The sequence below is a fragment of the Perca flavescens genome, chromosome 8, assembly GCF_004354835.1.
Source record: "Perca flavescens isolate YP-PL-M2 chromosome 8, PFLA_1.0, whole genome shotgun sequence".
NCBI lineage: Eukaryota > Metazoa > Chordata > Actinopteri > Perciformes > Percidae > Perca > Perca flavescens.
The window spans coordinates 274,122-293,474 of NC_041338.1; the positions used below are offsets into that span (position 1 = coordinate 274,122).

General features: G+C 39.4%; 1 protein-coding gene across 1 annotated transcript in view; it reads left to right on the forward strand.

The window, feature by feature from the left end:
- Positions 1 to 5,605, forward strand: part of kiaa0513 (KIAA0513 ortholog) — a 32,506-nt gene extending 26,901 nt beyond the window's left edge. The window contains 3 exon segments of the mRNA XM_028585134.1: positions 747 to 827; positions 1,592 to 1,686; positions 3,843 to 5,605. Coding sequence (XP_028440935.1) covers positions 747 to 827; positions 1,592 to 1,686; positions 3,843 to 3,892 — 226 coding nt within the window. The 3' untranslated portion in view covers positions 3,893 to 5,605.
- The last annotated feature ends 13,748 nt before the right edge of the window (positions 5,606 to 19,353 follow it).

Sequence of the window (19,353 nt, forward strand, 5' to 3'; positions counted from 1 at the left end):
CTTTTATGTTTTCACTGTGGATTTGTTGCAGGGATATGCTGCCCATGCCATTTGGACATGCTCTGCAGTAGCATTGTGTTAATGTTCAGGACAAAGAAAACTTCTTCAGTCACATCTGTCCTCAGTAATATGTGGCAAAAATGAAAATAATGAAGTAGTAAACAGTAAAGCAACATCCTCTCTTTACCCAGTTTACTTTCTTGACAAGCCTCATGGCCTTAGTCGTGTTGGTCAATTCATGCATGGAAAAAATTTTCAGGTTTTTACAGTTAGGCTATACACAGTGCAAATCTAAGATAATATAAGATATTCTTTATTGTCCCCGAAGGGAAATCTGCAGCTTACAAAGACAACACAAAATACATTATTGTGAATGAATCCTTTGTTGTTTTATTTTTTTGCTGGTGGCTGGTTAATGTGGTTCTTATTGTTTTATGTGTTTTATGTGTAATGGAATCTCAGTTTTTGCATCCCATTACAAAATGAGCAGTTACAGGGATGGATGTCATGGATTAAACTTTTTTATGTAAATAATAATAGAGCGGGTTTTTAATCTTAAAAGCTCACAGACTTCTGAAAAGTTGAAGATTCCATTATCCACCAGTTTAAAGATGAATGTCTGTGGTATTGCTGTAAAGAGTCAGCATGACACCCACCTCTGGCCTGTTTCTGTAGAGAAGCTGAAGGTTACATACTGCAGAGACTTTGGAATTTAAAGCCTGACTGGGACTGTGTCTGTGCTGCAGGGAGAAGTGGTGTCATATGACCCAGGAGGAGAGGGACGACAGCTCCAAAATCGATGAGAACATCGCCTTCGGCCAGCTGGGGTGAGGAAGCTTCCCCAGCGTTGTCTGTGTACTAATACAATGGAATAAAGCACATGGAGGCTTCGGTTTGGAGCTGAGACATCCCATTCTCACTCCCATCGCGTCCCAAAGCCACGCTTGGTCAGGTGCCTTTGGCGTTTGTTATTGACACAAAAAGTCTCCTTTAGCGCCATGTTTAGACGCGCTTGGTCAGGACTCTTGGCGCCACTTTTTTGTGATTAACATTTTTTTTTTTTTTACCACCCACCCAAACAAAAATCAAGTAAATATGACACATTAACAACAACAATATTCAAGATCATTCAACAGAATAATAACAAAATAGACAATAAACCATAAATCAAATAAACATATGTATAAATGACAACACCATAAGCCCATCATACTCTCTCACATTTTTTTCTGAGACATGCATCTAATGATGACAATGCGTAAATGCGCACATACTTCCGTCAAATATTTTCATGATCTGGTCATGATATATAAAAGTACGCTAGAAGCACACTCTCATACACATTAAATATTATAAGAACAGCTGATTTCTGGCGCAGTAAACCGTTTCAGCGGGCAGGCGGTTCTTCTGCGTACTGTGAAATAGAATCCTGCCGGCGCCACTGCAGACAGTCATATATTATTGGACCACATGTATTTCTTTTGCTACTTATTGAGCTATCAAGTTTTTTTTTTGTAAACTGTAAATACAGAACATTTAGTAGGTTTGCAATATTTTCCATTTGTACTGAGATGAGTTTGTGTATTTTCAGGACATTCACTCATAACATGCTGGCATTTGGGCTCAGCAAGAAGCTCTGCAATGACTTCCTGAAGAAGCAGGCCGTCATTGGGAACCTGAATGAAGGTAACACCTTTAAGGAATCCTTAAACACTGAAACACTACAACAGTCTATGCTCTCAGCCCATTGACTTATTTGGTATTTTTGGATATAAAGCACCAGATTGAATTAGGTTTTTAATTTACATCTACGAGCAAACTCACTAACTCACAATTTGCAAGCTGTAGGTTCTCCACAGGAGATGAGCTGCTCAATCATTGTCAAACCATTTCCACACATGCCAGTCTACAGCTCTTATAAAAAAAAGAACTGCAGATATGTAGACACGTCAATGTGGCCTCCTACTGGCAAAGAAAGTAAAAGCTGCTGTAGTCTTTGTGTTTGGAATGAGCAGCAGAAGTAGAAGAACTTCAAGGATTCACAGTTCAATTTGCCATTTCTAAGTTGAACTGGATCCTTTCATTCTTTGCACCTGCCAATAGCAGCAGTAGATAACTTATGAATTAAACTACAATACCCAGAAATCCTCACAGCATGCTCACTTTCGCCATCCTGTCTGATTTTTTTAATCCCGTATACCAAAAGTGACCAGAGAGGGAAACCTCTAAAGCTATCTTTTTACACCTGACATTAGCATAGGATCTGCATCTGGATCTCTGATCTGGTTTAGGATAAAATGACATTTTTACAGTGTGAACACATTCTTTAAGCAGCTATTATTTATATTTTTTATGATAACAGCATATAAAATAATAATGTGAATGCAATGTGAAAGTGATGAACCTACCAAGCATTGTCATCATGACTCTGCAGCTCCCTTGGCTTCACAGAACTTCATAGTGAGTTTTAGCTCACTGTTTACTGTTTTGGTTCACCCTCACCACTCATATAGTCTCATTTTCAGAGAAAAAGCTGTAAAAAACAGCTGTCTACCTGCTCAGCACCAAGTAGCAGACTAAATAAGCTAAAGAAGATTTTTCCATCAGGAATTTATAGAGACAAAAAGCAGAGCGAATATTTGACTATGTATTCATCAGATGGCCAGAAACACGACTCCAAAAGAACGATAATGTTTCTCCGTGCTGGATGTGTAAATAAGCAGCTGTTTGCTAACAAGTTCAACTTAAAAGGTGATATGTCGAGGTTATGTTCACCACTTGTTTCCGGAAAAAAAGAATTAGTCCACAAATGCAGACTTGTGCTGTTATCTCATGCAAACAAACCCGTCTCTCCAAAGAAAAAATAGCAACATGTCTATAGCAACATCACTTTGAGAGATTGAAGGGAATTCTTGCAAGAACAAGTGCAACCATGCTTCCCCACTGTGTGCTTACCTTCTCAGAGTAGTAACTAACATCGGTGTAGTTAAGCCGGGTTTAGCCCTGTGTGAAAAACCCAGCCCTCTCATTCATTTGAAAGAAGCCAGTCCATCCAATACAAGGGTGTTGGAGAAACAATGCAACACAACAGCATCCAACAAAGGCTGGTTCTCCATTGGAAAACATGCTAGTACATTTCCTGCTACTGTAGATTTCTTTATTTTTTGAATGACGTATTTCTACTGTTTTGCACACTGCATCCCTTGGTCTGAGGTACACCATGTTTGTTGACTGTCAGTCTGAAAGCTACATCTTATTAGATTAGATTTGATCCCAAATTAGGAAATTTCAGTGCTACAGCAGCAAAATATAAGACACAATAAAAGGGATAGAATACAAGAACCACTATTCAGAAATAAAGATTTAAAAAAAATACAAAGGAAAGAATGTACAAACGTATATACAAGTAGTGAATAAAAATGTACAACCTACTTAAATAGTATTTATAAAGATATAAGTACTTAGTGCAGTATTGTGATGTATATGAGTCTTATTTAACATTTTTTAACATAAAATTAAAAAATTGTATTGGCTGTGATAGGACTGATTTCTTGTAGATTTCTTGTTATTTGCATATTGAGAGGCAATTGCAATGCATATGGATACAAATTGTATGGGAATACCATGTGGAAATGGGCTCTTAGTTATACAAAAATCACCCTAATGGAGCTTCAAAACGTGTGTGTGTGTGTGTGTGTGTGTGTGTGTGTGTGTGTGTGTGTGTGTGTGTGTGTGTGTGTGTGTGTGTGTGTGTGTGTGTGTGTGTGTGTGTGTGTGTGTGTGTGTGTGTGTGTGTGTGTGTGTGTGTGTGTGTGTGTGTGTGTGTGTGTGTTTGTTTGCAGAACAGTACAAGTTGCTGAGTGACCACATAGAGAAAATGGCAGCGGAGTGAGTTTGAGGACGACCGCAGCATTTCAAAGTCTCCACATAACAGACTGACAGCACAACGTCCCGGTGACCAACTCTAAGTTTGACTGTCGTTGTATTTGTGCGTTGCTCTGCTGAAAAACAACATCCGGCTGTACTGAACTGTGCCATAGTTGTAGCAAACCCTATTTATCCATCAGAAAAAAGCACCAAAGTCTTCCTTCTGATTACGTACTCACTTTTACCTTTACTCACCTTTTTGGGATCTTTAGAGACTATACATATCTTTTCAAAGTGCCTTCCATGAAAGTTAATGTATTTTATCTCGAGATGCTACACTAGATTTCCCAACCAAACACTAATGCAGAGCCTGCACTGATCACTCTATTACTTATTCCCAGATAAAAAACTCTTCTGCACACAATTTTTTTTTTTATTGTAATGCTATGTGTTTTCAGTGATGGACCTAAGTAGCAGTTTAATTTCATTTGGTTGAGCTGTAATTTATACAATGCATAGTTTAGCATATCGCCTGGATGAAAGTACACATTCTTTCCTATCCTGCTACATATGTATGCTATCTATCTGTATATCTATCTAGCAGGTGCAAACAGCATCAAGCTAATGCAAAATGAGTAACTGAACTGTGAAGTGACATTTCCTAATTGTATTACTTCATCCTACCACTTAGGGGTAGCATTGTGTCTTTATTTAAAGCATGTCTCAATGAAAGGTTCCTAAATTCAATAGTCCTTAGCTTTAGGCTCCAGAACGCATCAATGTGTGTTTTTCAATAATGAAATACGGTTACCTACATTTGAAGGCCAGGATGATGCACTTTTTGGCAGGTTGAATCCCATTTCAGAGTGATAATCTGTGTTAATCTCTGTGGATGAAGTCATTTTAGTAAATACTGTACATATTTCTCTGTATATCTGTAAGAATTTATCACGTGCTGCTGTTTGTGAACTGTAGGTAAATGTAATGTATAAACAATAGATGTAATTGTACATTGTGTCCATGAGGAACATACAACTGTATCTAACTGTAGTTATGACCCTGAAGTGCCCCCATAAATCCAACCTCTGACATGCTTGTTCAAAGTATTTGCATATCGTGTTGTGCAATAATCTTCAATGTAAATGTAAATCATTCCTTCCCAGCTGAGTGACATGTTTGGAGCTACATGCAGTATATTCATACAAATCATACCAATCCCATAGACAGCCTTGTAAACCTCTGTTTGCTTTGCACCATTTTTATTGACTCTTTCAATTCTCTCAGGTGTCCCTTTGCATGTGCTCTAAGTCCACTTCTAAATCTTTGAAACATATTCTTAGACTACGTACGCGATAGCTAAACACCCTTCATTCCTGATGTGACCATGTTGCAACTTTGTATACCCTTCTGTGTACACCCTTCGGGCTTGGTTGAAGTATTGATCTGTATATTGTACTTTTTAGCTCAGCATGAGCCATTTGCACTAAATTTAGTCTCAACATCTCTACTCTCATATCTATTAAATATTGTTATATTGATGCCTTGTACAAATGTTCTGCATGGCCAGTGCCCCCTCTCTCTTGAACAGATCTGTTGTGAAATGTTGATGGTAGTTTGTCTTTTGTAGCCTAGATGAAAAGACCATTTAAACTGTATTGACTTTGTGTCATTTGGTCATTAAAGTAGTACGTTAGGTTTTTCATGTGATTGCCCTTTTGATAAACTCATGTTGTGAAGATACAGTGTCCACTGCTCCTGATTCATTTTGGGGTGCCATGCTAACATTTTAGCACACACAGTGTTGAGTAATACTGTAGCTAGTCTCGCATTGCCAGAGCTATCTCAGCGCTGTAGAGTTAGGTCTGGCTATTCCACAGATACATTCTGGGATAGGAGAAAATAACACTCTGGGTTGTTTGCATTTCTTTGAAGGTGTTCTGCCACACAAAACCGTTTTTCCTTGTATTTTTAGTTAGGTCCATATGTGTTTGTGTTATGGTGAATGTGAAAATGAACTGCTACCTCCTCTGTCACCTCTAGCCACTGAAAAGAAATAAGCAGAGAAATCAGGTCAATTACAAAAGCTGGTCAGTCTGACGTGGTGTTGCCTGAGCTCATTACTATTCATTAGCTCACCCAGTTGGGCTGGGTAAAGGATGCTGATAGCCAGGGTCTCATTGGCTAGCTGTTAGCCAATTAGAGTCAAGCAGCTTAGCTCGTTGAATATTAATGAGAACACAGATCGAGCTGAGTGTTCCTGCAGGCTTTCTATACCACGCTAGAATGGCTTGAAACAAGGTAACTAAGGCATTTTTTCCACAACAAATGTTACAGAGTCCATGGTAGAACTTCAGACATTACCACAAAGTCATGAAATACGTGTGGCAGGGCACCTTTAAACCAATCACAATGGTCTTGGGTGGTGCTAAGCTCCGGACGCAGTGAAGGTGGTTCTCCAGAATAGTCTCAGGGAGGAACTTGTTTTGGTGGAACATTTGCCTCTTGCAAAAGAAAAGGAATATTAAATGAAGGTATGTGTTCACACAATCCAGTAACGTGAGCTATTTAAATGAGCTGATACATAGTTAAACCTTATTGGCTCTTACCAGTGTATCTCTGTGTGTACTTTGTCCACAGCAATCCCACCAATCAGTCCCAAAACCTCCCAGTTAGAGAGGAAATGCCCTAAACATATTTTCTCAAAACTTGCCGTTTTCAGCGTGTAGCTTGCTAGCTCAAAGTTTGTTGTTGTTTCCCAAAGTGAATGGAGTTAGAAGGTGATCGGCATCCGGTGTGTGAGCCATGCGCCAGATGTAGTGCTTTAGATTACTACTAGTCTGGCTCAATTGATGTATATTGCTGCGATAAAGACACACGCCAGACTGTAGCCAGACCATACTCTAGCACGAGATAGATCTGATAAAGCAAGACTAGATTTCTACTGCTTCCAATGTCTCACCTCTGTTACTTTCTTTAGGAAAAAGAACAGAGAATGTGAGAGAAAACTGATTGATAAAACCTTTGGGAATCTTCAATAACTGCTCCTGTGTTATCTGCTGTATGTGTCGAATAGAGATGTTAGCTATTTTATTGTGCTAAGCTTACATTTGCCTGGACATGTTGTCATGATGTTGAGTTGCTGATAGTGTAATAAATTTATTTTTTCATGTCACTTTTTGTGAACTGTTCTTGGATCTGTGTGACGTGCTTTTCCTTAACGTGTTAGCAAGTGTGTTGAGATTAAGACCAATAATATTTTTAGCCAAAGCCGCTAACTAATGTAGTAATTCATTGTACAATTCACCCTTTCATATTTAAAACTCAAAAAGCAATATGAAATGTAATACTACTATAATTATAAAGCAATGAAACTTTATTGATATTTTGAAAAATATTGTTGCAGCAGTAAAGATGATATAAATTCAGGGTGAAAAATGAGAATAGCCTTTGAAAATACTACACAGCCATATGTGAATGCTTGTATATGTCTGTGTCAGTATGAGCATGTTGATTGGGACCCTGTGTAGCAGTCCAATGGGCTGCCCACAGTGCCATTTCCAGCTCTGTGTATAAATAAACAGCAGTCACGCTGGCTGCTCTCTGATTGGACACCATGTAATGAGCTGTGAAAGGCCAGTCAGCAGCGTCACACCATGAACACCCTCCTTCATCTAATTAATACCAGACCTCAATACAAACGACACAGTCATGCAATATGCTAGTCACCTTTTGTCACTTTCCACGAGCTACAGCACTGGTTCCCCCACAGCCCTGTTAGTTATTATATATATATATATTTTATACAACTGGACTTTTAATGTTGAGGTTGGTTTGGTCAGCAATCACACTACTACTACTACTACTACTACTACTACTGGGGACTAAAGCTGAACGTTTCAACTGTTTATCTAGCACTTTTAGCTATTTATTTCAACAGTTTAGTTTCAGTAACTATTTGAAATGTTTGGTCAGTCATTTTAGCTAACTATTTGAAGGGTTTAGTCAGTAGTTACCTATCTGAACTGTTAAGTCAATAGTTTACTATTTCAGCTGTTTAGTCAGTCATTTTAGTTTTAGCTAACTATTTCAGTCGCTTATGCATTATTTTTAGCTCCTTAATTTGACCATTCATGTATTGATTACTTTTAGCTAACTGTTTAGAACACCTGTGTTCAGGTGTTACAGCTGATACATTATTTTAATCAAATTTAATTTATTTAAATATATATTTTAAATATATATATATATATATATATATATATATATAAAACTCCTGCAAACTCCTCTCCAATAATTCCTCAGTCAGCAGGGCCTTCTTAGAGGGCAGGGACTGCAACTCAACTGCGGTCCTGAAAAAGTTTAGGCCCACTTCTATTCTACTTAGGGCCACATCTGTTTTGTCGTAGCCTTATACATGATATTCTGTATATATGAGATGTTGGTGTTCTGTAATCCTATTGTCTTTGTTGCATCTTCTATTTGTTGTAACTGTTTGCTGTTGCAATAAGAGACTACTTGACTGTAATTTATTTATATTATAAATTGTCTCTAAGACAAACATCACTAATAACCAATTTATATCATTAAAAATGATTACCAAGGGAGACTTCTCTCAACTCTTTCTTCCTAATAATAAGAGACATACACACACACACACCCACACACGCATAGACACACACTGTCAGTGATACTTGTACATTGACATTCTAACAACACTGTGCATACAAACATAACAATGATGCATTGATAGTCACTCTGACAATAACACATTCAGCAAACATGTTGGACTTGTACAAGAGCAGCTGTGCAGTATAAATCTTAAGTGGTTTGTTTTAGCTTAGATGCTCAAATTAAGTTGCGTATATGTTTGCATATGTGTGTCCCATTGCAACACAGTTCCTACTTTGCATAAATGTGTGTGTGTGTGTGTGTGTGTGTGTGTGTGTGTGTGTGTGTGTGTGTGTGTGTGTGTGTGTGTGTGTGTGTGTGTGTGTGTGTGTGTGTGTGCGTGCAGAGGGGGCGGTGGTCCTAAGTGAGCCTGTGATGCAGCTCCACTTCCTCCCGGATTAAGTGTTAAAGTCAGGGTGGTCCCAGTCTGGGGGTGGTAATCCTGCTGCTGTGTACAAGTCCTCCTGCCAGTGTTCATATACACACACACACACACACACACACACACACACACACATAAATATACACAGGCCTCATGAGACTGTGGGTATTTATTTACAGTTGGTGAAAGCAAAGCTGCAGAAATGTTGAAAAGTTTTGATGAGAGCAGTGTTTCAGCAGCCAGTTAGTAAAGCCCAGAATGACGCCATTGTCTTTAGCATTGGAAAGGTTTTGTCTTTAGGATTTTGTTTTTTTTGGGAAAAGCGGCTTTAACTGTGACACACTCATATTAAACATACAATAAATACTTGTTTCTGTGTGTTGCACTAGTATATGCTTGTGTATTGAATATGCAGAAATGATACCATTGTTTGGGTTAACCATCCAACAGGCAGAGAAACAGAACCACAGTTTTACAATTTTTTTTTTAATTCATTCATAATCTTGAAAAAGGCAGCTGAGCTGGTAGGGCTGAAAAATAACTAGAGAAGCATGAATGTGCTAATTGTGAGCAATTGTGTTATAGATCCGTAAGTGATTTGAAAAGATATGTGCACTGAAAAGTGACCTGATTCCTTTTGAAGGGATTTGATAAACGCAATGATAATTGGAAAAAAATAGAAACATTTTCACCATGAACAGTCCCAGACATGGGTTTATCTTATGGTAAATGACATGTATCATTTAAGGCCCTTTAAAACCAAGTGATGCTTGCTTATGACATCAGCGGGTGCATATGACTGTGAGCTGTGAACACTCAACCAAATACTGAATTGTCCTTTCTCAGATTGTTGTATACTAAAACTCTCCAGTATTTCACAAGAAAGAAAAGTCTGTTTGTGTTGCAGAGCTGGGTTTTCTTTCTTTTCACTTCTTTATTGTACACAAGTTAATATACAAAGGCACACACAGACGCATAGAATAGACATTACAGAACAGGGAGAAAAAGAAAAGGCAATACAAAAAATATAAATTTACATGTCATAATGCCAGATTATGTGTCATATCATTTCATATTATATTCATTTAAAGGAATATGCCACCGTTTGTTGAAATAGGGTTATTCACCGTCTCCTCTGTATATAACCTAATTACTTCTTGTGGCCTGCAGCAATGCAGATTAAGACTAGATGATTTCCTAGGCAGATATTGATTTGGGACTATATTGGGTGGAAGTAGACTACAGCCGAAGCACTGCTACTCGGGCACAGAGATATCACACAGCACCTGAAACCCCCCAACTTCTGTCAACACACCGGCGTGAATATTAGCTGGCTATTTTTCCTACAGTAGACAGTGAATGGCGATGAACATGGCAGATTTTGTGAGAGATGAAGAGGATGACTTCTCAGACAGTCCAGATCCAGAAGCATAGCTCTACAAACCAGTAGAGTTCTCAGAAGAGGAGCTGCGTGATTTAGAAATAGAACGACAGGAGGAGGTTACGATTGCTCAACAGCCCGAGAACGTGAGGATGAGAGTCAACACGATCTGGTGGTGTGATGCCGCGTTCTATTTAACAAGGTCAAAGTCGGAAACACGCCCCTTGACCTCAGATGAGCTTACGAGCTCAGAACTCGGACAACCTGACAGTAGCCCGAGTTCAAAATCCAACATGGCTGCCCCCTGTATCAACAGTTGTGAAAGCTGCAGTAACATAAAGTTTCTTTAACTTCTGTCTTATTTGTGTCACTAAATCAGTCGTTCACACAGGCATGTCCAACTTTATCTGTGGACATGTCTTATGCTGTTTGCATGCACAAAAAACGGCGTAATGTGTTGTTATCAACTGGTATTGCTAACAATAGCTAACCGGGCCAGAGCTAATGAAAACAATGAAAATCCGACTTTTCAACTCGGGTATGACGTCATTCCCAGCTCCAGCTTCGGAGTTCCAAGGTAAATAGAACTTGGCATGAGTGTGGGAAATCATCTAGTCTTAATCTGCATTGCTATTTTTACTCGTTGTGAACAAGAAGTAATTAGGTTTTGTTTTTGTTGTTGTTGGGTCACTTATACTCACGACATGTTAACGGCAACATAGGATTCCATTCATTACGCTAAGCTAAGCTAAGGCGGCGCTGCTGGACTAAGACAATGCATGCACTGAGACAAAAAAGTGTTTGCTCCCCTATATAAAATATAGAGGAGACGGTGAATAACCCAATTTCAACAAACGGTGGCGTATTCCTTTAATAACTTAAAGGTCTTAATGGCTTTTTTGTTTTTAATATTAAATAGAAGAGTGCTATATTGCTGAAATTCATTAATAAAGTGCAGGAAAGTTGGCTTGGTTCCTGGTCGTTTTTTCTTATGGATACGGAATTTTCCAAAAATAATAAATAGTTGTGTAATATACAGTACATCATGTTATTTTCAATGAAATATGAAATAGCTTTGCAAAAATATATAGCATCACATTATATTATTTATATTTATGTCAATATTGATTAGTTTCTTCTTTTCTATCTACTATCTAAGTCCTGTTACTGCTGGGATGACCCACTCTGGACCGGAGCCTGGTGGGTGGAGTCTGGTCGTCATGGAGATTGAGCTCACCTGTCTGGCTATAAGCTGGTGGCAGGCAGTCAGCCAGTCTGTCTTCCTCTCTCCCCTGGCTTCTATCAAATTCCTTTCTCATTTAATTATGTCAAATAAACCTGTTTTAGATACAGCTCCATGTGTGGTCTCCCCGGCTTTGTCCAGCCTTGAACCACATTTGGATTTATCTGGTGACCCTGTGCGGGGTCCCGGCACTAAAATAACTGATAGAAAGGTGAAGTGATGAACGTCGATATAATCACGATACACTTTAGAAAGGTTTGTGGGGGTTGATTTTGAAATACATGATTTATGCCGTGTAAATCATTAAATTATACATATATGTGCGTGAGGGACTAACATACTCGGCTAAACAAACTCTCAAGCTATGTGGTTGCCTTTAAATGTATCAAATCAAATAATTGATTTATCACATTTGTTTTTCAATTCCCATTGCTTTCATTTCCTCATCTGTGTTTTTATATTCTTCATTGTTCCCTTCACCCGTTAATAATCAGTCATGTTTAAGTTGCAAACAATTTGAATCACATGTATTTTAATATGATTAGATTTCTATGATTTCAGCTCATATCTAGATACCTTTGAACTACTTTGACTATTTTGAATTTGATGAATCAGCAAGGTAGAACGGTATTGTTGCCAAAGTACAGAACTTGAAGAACATAATACGAGTGCTCTTGTTTGTTTCACTGGTCTTTACTTTGACCAAAAAGCAGAGGTAATAAGAGCAACTCTGGCCTCCTGAAATCCAAAAACCTGTATAAATACAGATTGGTGACATTATAGAAGCTTCAGGTCTCCTTGTCACTGGAAGGATAGTCTCGCTTTGCCAGACCCTCCTCCACAGCGCTGTGGGTCTGGCTAGTCCACACAGCATTCTGGGATGGGAGAAAAACGTGCTCTGGTTTATTGGCATTTCTTTAAAGGGGTGATAGAATGCAAAACCGATTTCACCCTGTCATAGTTGAATAACGACAGTTCGGTGGGTAAATAGGACATACATAGAAGCTCAAAGTCCCACTGACACCCCTTTACTATGAAAATCTCATATTTTGAAACTGCCGCTGAAAACGGGCGAATCCCAACAAAACTGGAAGTTGACGTCAACCTCCCAAAAACCGGAACCTTTGTCAGCCCATGGGTGTATTAAGAGAACGGTCACGCCCCAACATTTACATAGGCTACACAACTGACCTGAGATCAGGTAGTCTTCCGAATGTAGGTCAGATCTCTGCTATTCCATTACAAAATTCACTTCTGAAACTTTTTTATGCGAGAAATCAACTATGTAAAGCTCAAATATGGGCCGTTTTACTAAAATGGATGGCTAATTGCAAATTTTGTCCGACTGTGTGTCGGAGTTCAGCGCCGGTGCTGCCTGTGTTGCTGCCTCGCCGCCTGGCCTGCCTTCCTTCACACACCCCGGCCTGCTCTGAGGTACTTGGAGCTCCGTCACGACTGGCAGCCCACAGCACTCCATACCCGCTCAAAGTCACCGGTTTTAGGATAATGGACTACTAAACGCTGGTGCTCTGACAGAGCTCCAGGGCCTGCAGCTCCCCTCTTCCTGCTAGCTAAATGCCCGGTGTATGTGAGTGAGAGCACGGTCAGTGTTGAAGTTAAAAAGTTAAAACCCGGCTTATGTTTTGAAAACAATGTTTAATGGGGCCTGCAGCTAAATTTAATCAAGTACACTAATACAGCATTTGAGTGTCTCACCTAAAACCTAGCTTCTAAAGAATGAATCAGGTCATGTCTGACATTTAGCATATGAAGAAGACTCATTGTCCCCACAGGAAAGGTAACTATTGTTTCTGGTTTTGGGGAGCCACTCCCTGCAGGGCCAGACGTGATTAGACAGAATCGGCACTACCATGTGAAACGACCTTTGTCTGTGACCTGGGGTAAACCTAAAATCAGAGGTGTGTCTTTAATCAGAGACCCACAATTCCACAGGAATAGAATTCGGAAACTGAGGTGATTTCGGCACTTCAATCTGTGACCCCGACAGGGGAAGCACGTTGAAGTCCGCTGTTTACAGCCTATTGTTTGTCATGTCACATGACTGTTCTTCTGTAACTCCGCAAGGAGAAGCATGAGATCAGTCCGCTGTCAGCTGCAGTGTTTTATGTTTTATGTTTGATTGTGTTTTGTCTTGTCGTTTTCATGCAGTTTCATTAAACCTTTTGCTTAACTTTCAATTCGACCCAGCTTCTCCTTCCTCCTCCAGAAATCAGAACGAACACGTCTTTTAGAGAATTTCTTAACATCAGCGAGCTTGTTACGCCAGTAATCTGTTACCACAGGTTCCAGTTAATCTTTTAATGTGTGTAATTATAATGTGTTGAGTTATTTAAACAAACGATTGGGGAAATAAAGTCTCATTGATAGAGCCTGCGGCTGGATGTAGCTCTATCAATGAGAGCTAGCTCCTCCTAGAATTCCTCTGAAATTCACAAATATTCATTAACTTGAAATCGGACACCGTTGTTAGCTTTATAAGACATTTAGGGAGATCTTGTATAAGTGGCGTGATGAAATTCAAACTGTAAATATACAGAAATTACGCCAGAAATGAAGCTAACTATCCGTGATTTGTAGCTAGCTACATATAGCTAGGATTGAAGGGACAGTCATAGCTAACGAAACCCCCACTGTTCACAAAAATTCATCAATTTGAAATCGGACACCGTTGTTAGCTTTATAAGACATTTAGGAGATCTTGTATAAGTGGCGTGATGAAATTCAAACTGTAAATATATCGGAATTACGCCAAAAATGAAGCTAACTATCCGTGATTTGTAGCTAGCTACACATAGCTAGGATTGAAGGGACAGTCATAGCTTCTTGAAACCCCCACTGTTCACAAAAATTCATTAACTTGAAATCGGACACCGTTGTTAGCTTTATAAGACCTTTAGAGATATGTTGTATAAGTGGCGTGACAAAATTCAAACTGTAAATATAGCTAGTTATGCTGACAGCCAGCCAAGATTAACTGGAACTGTTGTAAGAGATTGCTGGTGTAACAAGCTCGCTGACCGCGCTATCACTCTCACACACGGGCCATTTAGCTAGCAGGAAGAGGGGAGCTGCAGGCCGGGGTCTGTGGAGGAAGGCAGGCCGTGCAGCAAGGCAGCAACACAGGCAGCACCGGCACCTGAACTCCGACACACAGTCTTACCAAATTTGCAATAAGCCATCAATTTTCGTAAAACGTCCCATATTTGAGCTTTATATAGTTGATTTCTCGCTTAAAAAAGTCTCAGAAATGAATTTATTAACGTAATAGCCCGACAAACAATGTATAACTTTGCAATGAGACCTGCTGTCAGTCTCCCATGTGTTTCTATGTAGTTTGCTCAAACCAATCAGCGCGTAGCTCATTCTGAATATTCATGAGCATACCATATTTGGAAGAAAAGCTCTTGTTCCAAATAGAGCCATATTCACAGGGTAGTTAAGGGCCTAATGAAATAGCATTCGGGCAATATTCAGCCCAACCAATGTTACATACCCCATTAGGAGACCTTAAGGAAGATTGTAAAATACCCTATATAATCATTCTATCACCCCCTTAAACCAATCACAATCGTCTTGGGCGGTGCTAACCTCCAGACGGAGCCACGGTGCCTCTGCTAAATAGTCTCAGGAAGGAACTTGTTTTGGTGGAACATGTGGACGTTCAAAAGTAGTTTTAGTCGTGCAACAGAAAACTCTGATTGGACAGATAGTCTAGCTAGCTGTCTGGATTTACCCTGCAGAGATCTGAGGAGCAGTTAACCATAGTCCTCACAAATCCACCGGAGGTTAGAACGCCAACACAAAGAAAGAGGAAGGGGACGGACATTCGACGGATTACTGGCGGCAACAGAGCAATCCCAGAAGTGGAACGATGTGGACTACTGGAGGGATAAACAGGGGACATTTTACAATCTCTGCAATGCAATTACAATTTACTGTAATGCACAAGCTACAGCCTCAGTAACAACCGTCGTGTCTCTGACACAGTGTCAACACAAACTGAATATTAGAGTTAAGATTTTTTGCAGGTCTGTTGTATTTCGATTCATGAGATTTTACAGGTGTTCATGTTTGTGTACTGTAGTCTCTCTGTATGGGTTTGTGTCCAGGTTGTAAACAGCATTAGTCCTGATCTGGAGGACATTATGATGTATAGAGCTCGGTGCCAGGAAACCTAACTTGATTAGCAGCTAATGTGGCCTGAACCGAGCCCATCAATCTCCATCATGGCCCCGCCCTCCCCCGGTGCTGAGTGTGTATTTGGACAAGTGTAGCTGGTTTATGTAGAGAGTGAAAAAATATAATAAACACTTGGATTAGGAGCCCTTTTGAACCAGCAAGCTTTAAACCGTGTGATTTAGCACTGAGCTGGGACTTGATTGCACATGAAACGCAGGCAATGCCACTTTCCAGAGTTGCAGCTATATTTCTCTCTCTCTCTCTGTGACTGTAGGTCAGCTCTGTCTAAAAAATTAGTCACGATGAAGATATTTAAAGTCAGCTCAAAATGCTCTGAACTAATGTGCAGTTATCCCCCAAAAATGCCCCACTATTTGTGACATTTATTTATTACACTTTGGTCATAAACCAAAGAATTGGACAACTTAAAATGTTGAACCAGATGATAAGTAGAGAATAAAGTCAGAGAATCTCCAAAGTGATTACAGGATTACAATTCATCCTGGGGGGACCACAAGTGTGTGAAACAAAAGTAACACATCCAATAGTCGTCGACACATTTTACTCAAAACCACAAAGATCAACCACATGGTGGTGCTAGAGAAGAAGTCAGGGGATCATCAACGTGAGTAGGATTCATCCTCTGGGTACCAAAGTTCATTGCAACACATCTAAAAGTTGTTGAGATATTTTAGTGGTGGACCAACCAACAGACACACCAACATGGCCAGTTACCTTGTGCACAAAGTAAAGAACAACACATTCTCACTCTCACTGCGTAAAATACGGACGCTTGGTCAGGTGCCTTTGGCGTTTTTATTGACGCTAAACGTGCTTTATCGAAACGTGCTGGGTCGGGACTGCTGTCGTCACTTTTGACGCAGTTACATGTAGGGAAGGATGGTGGATTATAGGGTGGGCTTATAAAAGGTACATTTACGTGACATGCGGGACAAGAACGGGACAGTTGGTTTAGGACAAGAAAAAGGCAACAGCAAGTTTAGGAAAAGATCATAGGCTAGGGTTATGAAATGTACGTTTCTTACAAACCCCAGTCTCCAAAATACAGCTAGTTGGTAATACAATGATTCCTGTTACACTTGGAAATGTGCTCTGAACAAAGATTATGCAATAAAAACTGATTGTTGACATTATTTGAACTGTGGTTGTGGAAGGTGCTGAACATTTCTGCATTCTGCGTCTCAGCCAGTCTGGAGATAAAATGTAATAACCCACAGCCTTTTCATATAAATACTCTCTATGACTGATTACTACAACAGAGCAGTGATTCAACCTGATGAAAGCTTTTACATTTGATGTTCTACACACACACACACACACACACACACACACACACACACACACACACAGTCTGGTGGGTCTTTTCCTGGGAAGAATCCTCTGTCAAACAGGAAGTGATGCATTTTCTGGCTTGTTTGGATTCAACAGAAGAATAGTCTTGCATGTCCAGACCTTCCTCCACAGCGCTACAAAGGAGGGTCTGGCGCACACAGCATTCCTGGATGGGAGAAAAATGTGCTCTGGTTTATTGGCATTTCTTTAAACCAATCACAATGTGCCTCTGCTAAATAGTCTCAGGAAGGAACTTGTTTTGGTGGAACATATGTACGTTCAAAAGTGTATCCAAACTGTGTATCCATTTGCATTTGAAAAGAACAGAGATCGCTTGCAGTCATGAACAACCCATTCTCACTCCGAACTGGTAAAATACGCTTGGGCAGTGGCTGTCAGCGTCAGACACGACGCACAAATCTTCCTTCAGCGTGTGTAGAACCCGCTCACCTGTGGAATATTCCAAACAGGTGTTTTTGGAGCATTGCTCAACTTTCCCAGTCTGTTGTTGCCACTGTCCCAGCTTTTTTGGAACGTGTTGCAGGTATCAAATTCAAAATGAGTGAATATTTGCCAAGAAAACAATAGGTTAATCAGTTTGAACATTAAATATCTTGTCTTTGTAGTGTATTCAATTTAATATATGTTGAAAAGGATTTGCAAATCATTGCATTTTGTTTTCATTTACTTTTTACACAACGTCCCAACTTCATTGGAATTGGAGTTTTTACACTGTGGTATTAGTACTTTTACTTAAATAAAGGCTCTGGATACTTCTTTCACCATTGATGGTATTTAAGCATGAGTTCTGTTAACATCGTAAGCAAGAGCTTTCATTTTTAAGACAAAGTAAAAGAATCACAAAAGTCAGGGAAGAAACTTGATCTAAGAGAATAAAGCAGTTAATATCTTCAATATCTAAATATGTAATCTGATTGAGCTTTTAAATTGAAAGCACATCTTTCTTTAGGACGTTGAAGAACTGGGGTGGCATCTAGCTCACCCAGCATTGATATCTCTGCTCACCCAGTAAGAGCGTTCGCTCCGTGTTGGCTGAGAGGCGTAGGGTTCAAATCCCACCTGCTGTCCTTTGCTGCGTGTCATTCCCTATCTCGCTCTCCCCCTTTCATATCCATCCACTGTCTAATAAAGGGAAAAAGCCCCGAAAAAGAATCCTTAAAAAAAAAAAAAAAAAAAAAAGGAAGTTGAAGAACAAAGACAAAGTATGTATAAATGAGAGTACAGCCTAAAGACTGTTTTTTTTGAGTTGGTCTGATTAATGTACTCGGCATACTCCAGAATCTAAGTTTTTCCCACCTTACCCAGCAGGCCGTGTGCTTAGAGCAGAGATATTTAACAATGGGTCCTCAGAGTTACTGCATGGGCTCTACCAAATTATACATTTACTTTTTAGTTTTTTATAAATTTAAAATGTCTTAACATGAATCTAATATATTATTAGCACATATAAATCAGCCTATTTGTAAAAAAACATGGATGATAGGCTTGCCTGCCTATAGGTGGTCCCTAAGGTAGCCATCCACACACACAGTTACTCCTTTCTTTCTTACTTTGAAATGCATGTAAAAGAAAACAGAAAACCAGGTCATACAGAAAATAATGATATAGATAACATAGATACATCAGGAAAAAAAAAATCACTTGACTTGATTGATTTTTTTATTTCACTTTTTTGACACATCCAAGAAAGGAATGGGAAGAAGTATACTCTTATTTCATCCCACCCCTTCTCTATAAAACATTGTTAACCAACTTCTTCTATCAGAATTTATTTTTCTTCTAAGGATTCACATGTAATGTATATTCAATATTAAAACTTTATTTATAAAATCATGCCAATAATTATTATTTTAATAGTTTAGTATTCTATTCACTAAAAAGGTATGTATAAAGGCTTTAGGCCACCCTACACGTTATTGTCAGCCCGGTTAAATATGAAACTTCATTTTATACAATATATGTAGGGTGTTATCTGTTGGATGACCATACAGATATATATTTTTTTGTTATCCATTGATTGTTGGAGCAGACGATGTAGGAACATTTTCTGTGTGAACAGACAAAGTTTTATCTTCTCTTATCTTACTGTATCTTAGTAGGGGGTCCCTGATCTGTCACTCTCAGTTAAAAGGGTCCTTGGCCTTAAGAGGAAAAGCAGCAGACTCTCCTCCATGTGCCTGCTCCAGAGTTCAGACTGGTGCTAATGCTCGGTGCATGTTGAAGATCTCGGACCACAAC